Here is an 11,531-nt window from a genome sequence, read left to right on the forward strand (position 1 = left end):
ACTAGTTTAGAACATTCAAATAAATCGTTCTTGAATCGGCTCTATAGTATTTCAAGCATGTCATAGCCTAGAAAACCCTAGAATTAATGCAATTTAGGAATTTGATGTGGAATGCCTTTAGGAAGCATCTTAGAACTAAATTAGGGTTAATTGACAATTTTAGGTTAATTAACTAATTGGGACATTAGGGCATGTCTCTAATGGGTTATGGAACAATTAAATTGCATAAGTACAATTAAGTCAATGATTAAATTAAATTAACCAACATAATTCCCCAAGATCTTTTATATTGAAATCTTAGCAAGAATTCGTTTATGCTCTCTACTATTAGTCTCTGACAAAATTCATATCAATCGTAGTTTTAGTTTTACTTTGTTTCTAAAAATTCAACAAACCCCCTTCCCTCACAAATTAGAATTCAAGAATCAAGCTTGCCAGTTAATAGAGATTCCCTAAGGATCGACCTCGTGCTTTCACTATTACTATGTGTCAGTATTAGTAGTTATATGTGTTTTAAAAATTTTATTTATTTAGGGCTAAGCTTGAAACTAACGACATCATTTTAGGGTCGAACATCAGGCCATTTCACAATTTAATATAACACTTCATATTAAACACATGAAACCCTAACACATGCATACTATATATTATAACTAATTATAGCATACTTTCAGTAAAAAATTTTTACTACACGATATTGTTGGGATTGATGCCCTAAATCTCATAGGGTTCTGTAGTTTGTAAACACTTGTATGAACAAACATTCTGTGATTTATAATATATGATATTTTATTCACTTCTATCTATAAAATATTTGATATTTTAGTCGCATTAACCACAAACAAATAAACTAAGATTCATGGTTATCGTTGTAACTTAAACATTTATGTGGAGACATACAAGTAGATCATGTTTTAAGTGATAACTTAAATGGTTTGTAGTATATAGATAAGCCTAGATACCTTATCCTGGTGACACTACGAGTATGGTCCGCTTTGTAGGTGTTACAAATGTTGTAAAGTACTACAAATAATTGATCCTGATCATTCGTGTATTAGACATGCGAGCGGAAATATTCTATACAAAGAAGTTTGTATAAGACCGGACCACGAAATGTTTAGTCTCGTTATATAACACCGTTCATAATTGAGACTTTCATTTCACTAGGATGACCATAGGTAACATGACCTTAATCCTGAATGAGTTGTGAACTCCTGCCTATGAGGGCGATCCTTTAATTTACATGGGTGAGAGTGGCCAGATCGCCAACTAAAAAAGCCTACCATTTTGAGGATTCGTCTGATTGAGGAGTTGGGAACTCAGCTACACAAGATGGAATTTACTCCTTCTCTGAAGTAGGGGTAAGTGGATAAATTATTCCCTTAAGGGAGGGGTTTAGTCATAGTGGGACTATGATCTATTGTTCATTAGAGAAATCAGTGATACTTAAGGAGTTAGATGTAACTACAGGTGCAAAATGGTAAAGTGACCCAACTGTACTTACGAGCGATTTATGAAGGGTCATCGTATTGTTGATTGGTTATATCCAATGGACACAGAAATATATCTATAGTGCGAAGAGTGCAACCGTTGATCTTTAGTGGAATGTCCGGCAGTTAACGGATGGTGGATAATATGATTTAAGAGTTCAGTCAGTTATTCACATATGGTTGGAGCTTTAAGCTACAGGTTCATAAGGTCCCCTTGGTGGCTCAATGGATTCAAGTTGAGAATCAATTTTTGGGAAATTAACAATAGGTAATTTGATTATATATGATATAATTGATATAATGTATTTGATACATTATTGTTAAAGGAACTAATATTTAAATATGATTTAAATATAATTTCTATGCATTAGATTAAAAGTCATTAAATTTAATATAAATATGATTTATATTAAATGTCATAAAATAAAGAAAAAGAATTATGGTTTATATATTGTATATGATACAATATTAAAATTATAAGTTATATAAATATAATATGATAAGTTAGTTATCATATTTATTTATATTGATTAATTATTTGATAATTAAAAATCTTTTTCACAATAACCACCCTTAGTCGGTAGTTGCACGGTTTTATGTCGATTTTGGGATAAAATGAAATTGGATTTCAAAATCTCATACGAGTCATTAATAGTAATCGAGTTACTACACGATAGCATCGAGAGACTATACGATAGCTTTCTTATCTACACGATCGAGTATCCAGCCTATGTGATAGACCTTCATCTTCTACACGATAGTATTACCGTTTACTAGATCGTCCTCCTCCTTCATTCTAAACCTTCCCTCAAACCATAATAAGCTAGAGCTCACTACTCCTGAATTCTCACACCGAGAATACCAAGATAATCTAGTGGTAGTGTCCAGATTTGTTCGAGGATCAAGTTTCTGCTCGTTGCCATTCGAGGGAGTTCGTCTTGCTCGTTGTGTTCGTGTTTGATCGAGGGATATACTTGAAGAAAGGTTCTTCAAAAGTATAGTTTCTTGATCTTTTGTTTTTATTTCAAGAAGCATGTTGTAATTTAAATTATGTGCATAATCTGTTCTGTTTAACTGTAAATGTATGAGTTCTTTCACAATGGAGTTTGAATGATTTGCTTCCGCTTAAAGATCTTCTGTAATTAAAGTTCTTTCACTTTCAATGTATGATACATGCTTTCTATGGTGGGATTTTAAATCTACATGGCATGCTTTATGCACATACAAGATAAACTATTTAATTCATACATTCATAATGCACCATTAAATAAACCACACTAAAAAAGGATCGATTTTGGCATCCTAAGCCAGCAAACAGATAAATTTATTACAATAATGAACAGTAAACTATCTCGAACTGCCTCCGAACATTTCAAACCGGCTTGAATCACTTGAAAACCCCTTGAACCGACTCTAAAGCTCCAAAAAAAAACAGCCAAAACCAGTTAAAACTGGTCAAACTAGTCGAACCGGATCGGTCCAAACCATTTGGACTTGCTGAGCCAACTTCAGCTAAGCGGGCGATTCAAATGGAGTAGCTGATGCACATGAGCTGATGAGTCATGAGACGGCTGGAGCTTCACGGGACGGCTGGAGTTCACGAGACTACTGGAGTGCACGGGACTGCTGTAACTTCACGAGATGGCTAGAGCTTCACAGGACGGCTGAAGCGCAACTTCACGAGACAGTTGGAACTTCACGAGACGGTTGGAACTTCACGAGACGGCTGGAGTGCAACTTCACAAGACGACTGGAACTTCATGAGACGGGTCAAAGGGTCATGGACCAAATCTAGGAGGATCTTCTCGAGTTTTTTAGCAAAAAAAAACTTCAAAAATAAGCTATCTTCTTCATCGAAACCAGACAATTACAACCTAAAATCAACTCTATTGAATCTAGCAAATTTACAAACCCTTCACGACACGTTAAAGCCCATACAACATCGGAAAATTAAAATAATTATTATAAACCGAAAGAGAATTTGGATGCCAAAACCTAAATTATCCATTTTTAGAATATATTCATCTATCATATGAATAATCACCCACCATATGCTAAAATTAACGTGAATTGAGTGCTTAAAACATTCTCTAATACCAATTTATGAAGTTGACATTCAATAAACGGAAGATATTGGGATCTTAAGCACTCTAATTACATTAATTTTAGTAAAAAAAAAAAAAACATGCAATTTCATATTAAAAACAGAAATAGGGTTTCAAGAACACAATCTTTGATGAATTCTCAAATTACTCCAAATCTCCACAAAATTTTTCTTCAGTGCTTGAAATAAACTACCACAAGAGCCTTCTCTACTATTCTCAGATCTTAGATTGGATTGTGGGTTCCAAATTGAAAGAGATTTAGGAGGGTTTTGAGGGTTGGAAAAAGAAAAATTTTTCTTTCTTTCAAAATTCAGTTTGCATGCCCGTTTTTCTCAAGATAAAATATGTAATTTATACATATAACTCATGCAAATTAAAAATTAATGGAGAGGTTGACACCCAATTTTTCAATAAAAAAGGGTAATTAGGTGTAAATGAAAATGGAGAAGTGGGAACATCCCATTTTCCATTTTATAATCATTTTTCTTTCTTTTAATTAAATTTAATTTTCTGATAAAATTAAATTAAATTAAAGAAATTTTTATTCATAATTTGAAAAATAAAAATTCAAATTAATTTAAAATTATTTATTTTAAATAATTAATTAAAAAATTAATAATTAATTTAATATCAAATATTAAATTAATAAAACACCTAATCCAATCGTGAATCTCTATTCGTATAATTAATATTTAAATCATATTTAAATATTTTCAACTCTCCAAAAACCGTTTAATTTGTTAATTAAACGTTAATTATATCTCCAAAACCCTAAATCGAATTTGAACATTTCAAATTCTCTCGACACGCTATTCTACGATTTAATCCTTTTACGAGCTAGTAGAGGGACCTAACGAACCTACAGATTATGAGCTCCAACGATTTGAGATTAATTGGTTAAACTCCTTTAACCAAACTAACCAATATTCATTAACTACTGAGACACACCACTATAGCTCAATAGTTGCACTCTTCTCACTGTAGATATATTTTTGTCCACTTGATTTAATCATAATCAGTAAGTCGATCATTCACAGGTCGTTCGTATTTACAGTTGAGTCAAAATTACCATTTTACCCTTGTAATACATCTTGCCCCTTAAGTTTCCACTGATCCACTAATGAACAATTAGCTTATAGTCCTACCAATAAATCGAGTCATTCTCAGCCATAGAGAGGGTGGGGCCTCTTTGTTCAAGACCAGAGTCAATATTTAAGGGAACAACGTACCTAAAACGGGTAGGAGTGAATTCCATCTTGCAGGACTATGTCCCCAACTATCTATCTGGTCTTACCTCTAAAATGGGAGGCTTATTGCATGGTGATGTTGAGTCACTCTCACCCATACAAATTAAAGGATAATCTCGAATAAAGAGGAGTTTGTAGTTGGCTCAAGAATAATATCGAGTTACCTTAGGTCATCGAATTGAAATAGTCAGTTTTGATAGTAAATGGTCATTACAAAGAAAAGTGATTATTTCGTGGTCCAGTCTTATGCAAATATCTTTTGCATAGGATGCCCCCACTCACATGTCTACACATGAACGACTTAGGGATCACATCATTTGTATCAATATATAAAGCGGACCGCATCCATGGTGTCCCCAGGATAAGGTACCCAATCCTATTCATATACTTATAGACTGTTTTGGCTATATACTCAAACTTGATCCTCTTTTATATCTCTACATAAAGTTTAAGTATTCATGTTATAGTCATGAGTTTGTTAGTTCAGGATTTAGGAATCTATAAATGCAATTTATATATTCAACAATAATTTTATTGAAACAATCTTAATAACATCTTTATTGTATATAGAATATGTTCAAAGTTTCCAAACTGTGAGTTTTATGACATATAACCCAGCACCAAGCACCCTAACCAAGTTGATGTTAAGATTGTATATATAGTGAAAACACGATTGATGGGTTTTATGTCCTAAAACTCGAGGTTTGTATGCAATAAACTTATTATGTTATCAATAAAGATGTTATTGAGGTTTTATTCAATAAATTTGTTATTGAATGTATGAATTGGTCATTTCGTTTTAGAAAGAAGAATAAACCCAATAAACTAAAGATCCATGGCTATTATATGAATACTTGAACTTTATGTGGAGACATAAGAGTGGATCAAGTTCAGTAAATAGCCGAAACAGTCTATAGTATACGAATAAGGCTGGGTACCTTATTCTGGTAACACTATCGGACGCGGCACACTCTATAGCTATTACAATTTATTATAAAGTGCTACAAACGAAGTGATCCTGATTCGTTCATGTATTGACATGAGGAGCGGGGGCATCCTATGCAATGAGTTTGCATAAGATCGGACCAAGAAATAAGTCATTCTTACTTTATAACGTTGTTTACTATTTAAGACTGACTATTTCAAAGTGATGACCTAGGTAACTTGACCTTAATCTTGAGCTAACTATGAACTCCTATTTATTCGAAATTATTCTTAGATTTGCATGGGTGAGGGTTGGCTCAATAAGCCTCCCATTTCAAGGGTTAGACCGGGTAGATAGCTGGGGACATAGGGTACAAGACAAAATTCACTCCTAATAGGGTGCAAGACATAATTCACTCCTACTCACTTTTAGGGATAGTAGAGAGGTTGTTCCCTTAAGTGTTAACTCCAGGTCTTAAACAAGGAGCCCTACCCTCTCATTGGCTCGAGAGGGACTTGGTTTAATGATTGGATCATAAACCAATTGTTTATTAGAGGATAAGTGGAACTTAAAGAGCGAGATGTAATCTCGGGGGTAAAACAGCTTTTGACCCAACCATTATTACGAACAACCTGTGAAGGATTGACTTACTAATCATGGATATATCGAGTGGACATAATATATCTACAGTAAGGGGAGTGCAACTACTGGACTTTAGTGGAGTGACCTGGTAGTCCGGTAGTTAACGAATAATGGTTAATTAGATTAAAGAGTTTAACCGGTTAATCTCGAATCGTTGGAGCCCATGATCTATAGGTCCATGAAATCCCCTACTAGCTCATATGGGACTAAACCTTAGAACAGTGTGACAAACGAATTTGAAGTGTTCAAATTCGGTATTTAGAGCAAAGTGTTAAATATATACGATATATTTACCCTAATGTTTAATTGTGAATTAAACATAAAGAAAGAGAATAAGGAGATATTTAAATATGATTTAAATATCAAGATTATGAATAGGGGTCCATAATAATTGGGATTAGTGTTGGATTTAATTATTATTTTATCTATATACTTTTTACAAAAATTATGGTATAAAAAGTTAGTTATCTTCTAATTTTCATTTCAACATTTTCATACTTTAATATATTTCTAAAATGTTTTAACATTTAAGACTTTCTACCTGTTGTAATATTTAAATGGAAAGCTTGACTAATATTTAAATTTTAACTTTTAGAAATTATAGTATTAAATTATATTTTTACTCATATAATAATATTATTTTTATAATGAATTTTTATACTATTTTTTTAATAAAAAAATTATTGAAAATAATTCATTTAATATATATAATTTTATTTGGTTTAGAAAAAACAAAATTGTTAAAAATACATATATTAAAAAACAAATGGAGAAATTTTCCCAACGAGTAACTCATCCCTACGAGTTTTCTGCAGGGAATCTCTACCCCGATCCCCATGAAAAATTTTGTAGGAATGAAGAATGAAATATGGGATAAGGATGGAGACAGAAAAGCCTTCCTCATTCTCGACCCGCCCCGGCGATATCTCTACTCGTAAACATTATCCTCAATTCTCGTTGATAAGCAAAATAGTCGTAAATTATTAAATTTCAACTCAAACGACGGCGTTCGACTTCGACATTTGCGAAAGATTGCGTGTCATTTTCTCCTGGTCCTTGGTTCACTTTACTGCCATTGACGATCAGCGGTCACCTTCAAATGATTTATGGGGCGGACGGAGAGTAGAAGGGAGTCCGGGATGAATCACAAGGCGATCGTGATTGGGAAAACCTGGGTGTTCAGTTTTGTAGTTGGATTTACTTTCTTGTGCGACAGATTCATAGAGGTTGATGCTTCAATCCATGAGTATCGAAATGACGTTTTCATTCCCAAGTCAAATGCTTTCTTCTTCCATGGCGGCAGCGAAGCTCTTTTCGCTTCTAAGCTACACGATTCTTCTTCTCCAAATTCCACTGATAAATCCCTCAAAGGCAAGTCCTTCATCAGGTAAACATTCGTCTCTTCACAAATTTAGTGACCCTCTTCTTTCTCGATGATTAACCGTACATTTGCTTCATTTTGCTAGGTTTTCTACTTCCTATTCGATCCTTATTTAGTGAGTGACAACTTTTTTCTGATTATCTTCATTATCATTGTCATATTTTCTTTACCTAGATCAGTTTCTTTATTCTTTTAATCCGTATTGAGAAGCATGAAGGGGAACACCATGTAATTTTGATTCTTGCTTCTTAGCTCGTCTGCTGAAGATATTAGCACTACATATGGTATATACAGGATTTAAGCCTCTATTTTGAAATGGTAGGTTTGAGACTGTCACTTTCGTGAGGACGAAAGAATCAGCTAGTCAGACGAATGAAATGCAGCAATTTACTGGATTAGTGGAGGCCATCATTCTCGAGGTCAAAGATAGGGAGCGAATTGGAGGCTCCTTCCTAAAGTCAGATATAATATGCTGCACACGCAGTCTTCACGATGCTGGACATTGCAAGTCAGGTGAGGTTATTATCAACGAAAACCACAACAACCCCGACTGGCCTAAACGCATCAAGACGTTCTTTGTCGGGAAAGATGAAACTGCTGTCATTCCACCTCAAACTATTGAAATCAATAGTACAGGGATGTACTACCTGTATTTTATGTTTTGTGATCCACAACTCAAAGGTACAATAATCGAGGGGAGGACAGTGTGGAGGAATCCAGATGGCTATTTACCTGGGAAGATGGCTCCTCTAAAGAAATTTTATGAATTCATGTCTTTAGCATATCTTTTGCTTGGCCTAATCTGGTTTCTATGGTTTGTTAAGTATTGGAAGGATGTTATACAGTTACATTACCACATTACAACGGTTATTGCTCTTGGAATGTGTGAAATGGCTATATGGTACTTTGAATATGCTAACTTTAATTCAACTGGAAGCAGACCAATGGGAATTACTATATGGGCAGCATCCTTTACATCTGTGAAGAAGACATTGTCTCGCCTCCTTCTTCTGGTTGTTTCAATGGGCTATGGAGTGGTGAGGCCAACCCTCGGTGCTATCACTTCAAAAGTCCTTTTTCTTGGTTTTGTGTATTTTATTGCATCAGAGGCACTTGAGCTTGTGGAACATCTAAGTAACATCAATGATTTCTATGTAAAAGCAAGGATTTTTCTGGTTCTACCTGTTGCTTTCTTGGATTCATGCTTTATTATCTGGATCTTCTCATCCTTGTCACGGACATTAGAAAAACTTCAGGTATGCAGGCTTGAGTTATCAATTGTTTCACATATCCTTGCAGTTGCAGCTTCATTTATGTTGTTACTGCATTGAGTCGTTCATTTTAACAATTAAATAAACCATGTATTTCATTCCCTGAGTTAGTTGATTGAATCTCTATGGTGGAATACTGCATACATGACCTATAGATCTGTCTCCCAACAAATTATGGATTTGAATTCTGGGAATGGCTGAAGGGTTGGGTAGCGTGATATTTTTTATTTTTCAGATCTCAAGATTTCTTAAATTGACCTATTCGTACTGTTTTAATGATGCAGATAAGAAGAAATATGGCTAAGCTGGAGTTATATAGAAAATTTACCAATTCTCTTGTTGTATCTGTTCTACTTTCTATAACTTGGATTGGCTTCGAGGTAATGATTTGTCTTTCTTGCAGAGCATTAGACATTACTGGTTGTTGAATTATTGAGTCCCCTGTACAATCCTTTCCCCAACCTTAATTTTTAGATTTTCTACCTTTCTAGAAGCACACCTGGTTTGTTAACGAATAAAAAAGTGAGTGAAGAATTGACTTATTTTTTCTCTTGTTATCGACTTAGCTATATTTCAATGCAACTGAACCATTAAGTGAGCTATGGAAAATCGCTTGGATCATTCCAGCCTTCTGGACTTTCCTGTCATTTTGTCTCCTGGGCGTGATCTGTTTACTCTGGGCTCCATCAAGTAACCCCACGAGGTGCTAGTTTTTATTTATTTATTTATTATTATTATTTTTTTGTTGGAATAACTTTCTTAATTTACCCACTAGATAAAGTTTACCTTTTGCTTTCCTTGGTGGACGTGGAACCAAATCATGTTTCTAGAAAAACACTACCTGTATGAATAAACTTAGTAGTCTAATCGAAATATTTGCTTTAGATTTGGGAGCATGCACCATTTGTATGACAGGAGTCAAAAGTATTCGATGGTTGATTCTGAAAGCAAAAAATTATAGAATTCTTTTTGTCGAAGGGAGAAAGATTGAGAGGAAATATGGGAGCTCGTTTTAGTGCTTACTCGGTGCACCCTTTCAATTCACTGTGATTATGATTATTTTATTGTTAACACCAATTAGAGCGTTGTTGTGGTTCGATTCTGTTGCACCATGTTGCTTTAGTATTAATTTGTAGAAGGAAAGAAGTGGGTTGGAATACATATAAGTTGGGATGATTAGAGAGTTTAAGTAGCTATTGAAGTTGGCGTTGATATTGCAGGTATGCATATTCAGAAGAGACAGGCGAAGACTTGGAAGAAGAAGGTATTTGTTTGACCAGTGGAGGAGATATGGCTTCTAAACTGGAAAGGAAAGAAAGGAAGGGACTAATAATTACAGGCGATCATTTATATGGCCACGGGGAAGATACTGAGGAGGACAAACGAGAATAAGTTTGTTCTTTGCTTTTACTTTATCAAGGCCAAGCCAATGCAACCCAAAGCTTTGCCTTTGGTGGTTATATGTATTTCATTTTCACTTACAACGGCCTTAAGTGTACTTGTAAAATCTTACTCCACAATGTCACAATCCCTGTATCTATTTCCATGGCCAAAAGTATGACAACTTCAATCGTGGTTAGCATTTGGAAAAACCTACTAATCCGAAGTTTCAAACTCCAACCCTTTGGCATTTACAGCAACATGCTTCAAACAAATGTTATTCAATGGTCCAGATTTTGCAAACAACATTTTCTATATATTTCTAGTGTATTCAAAATTTGAATTTTAAATTTTAATGGTTAAAAATACTTTTCGTCCTCGAACTTTCATGAAAATAATAATTTTGTTTCTAAACTTTGATTTGTAATGATTTAGTCTCTATATTTTCAGTTTTGTAACAATTTAGTTCTTGAATTTTTTTTTATGTAATAATGTAGTCCTTGAACTTTATTATGTATAATAAAGTTCATAGACTAAATTGTTATAAAATTGAAAATATAGGGACTAAATCATTATAACCTGTTATTTGTATGAAAGTTTAGGAACAAAGTGATTTTTAACCGAATTTTAAATTGCATAACTATATAAAAATTGATGAAAACATTAATGAAAACAGCATTTTATTATATAAACTCAATTATTTTGGTTAAATTAGAATGTGTTATATAATATAGTGTAAAATGTATGATATTACAAAATGGGTTGTGAATATAAAGGCTATTTGACAATCTTGAAGAATACAAAATGTATAAACTTATTCCTTTTGAGTCCAGTTTCGAAACCACCGGTAGCGTCGATGTGTACTTTGTTGTGCAGACGGTGCTCATTTTTATGAAGTTTTTTTTTTGGATAGTCGTTAATGGTGGAGAACGGCGAGGAGGAGGATATACTTTTTTTATATTACAAGTTTGCCCCTCTTCATCCATGTTACATGTATGATATGATGATATACAATAAAGGTTAATTTAAGAAAAGTGGCTAACTGCAACCATAAAGAAATCCTCTAAGGACATAATTAATCAAACTGAAA

General features: G+C 33.8%; 1 protein-coding gene across 1 annotated transcript; it reads left to right on the forward strand.

Annotated features, from left to right (window-relative positions):
• The first annotated feature begins 7,194 nt into the window (after positions 1–7,194).
• Positions 7,195–10,653, forward strand: LOC120092122 (uncharacterized). Its single transcript, XM_039050335.2, has 5 exons — positions 7,195–7,796; positions 8,113–9,046; positions 9,346–9,441; positions 9,628–9,764; positions 10,282–10,653. The coding sequence occupies exons 1-5, from the start codon at positions 7,516–7,518 to the stop codon at positions 10,451–10,453; spliced, it is 1,620 nt and encodes a 539-aa protein (XP_038906263.1). The 5' UTR covers positions 7,195–7,515; the 3' UTR covers positions 10,454–10,653.
• The last annotated feature ends 878 nt before the right edge of the window (positions 10,654–11,531 follow it).

This window comes from Benincasa hispida, chromosome 11 (assembly GCF_027475165.1).
Source record: "Benincasa hispida cultivar pf3 chromosome 11, pf3_genome.v1.1, whole genome shotgun sequence".
Taxonomy (NCBI): Eukaryota; Viridiplantae; Streptophyta; class Magnoliopsida; order Cucurbitales; family Cucurbitaceae; genus Benincasa; species Benincasa hispida.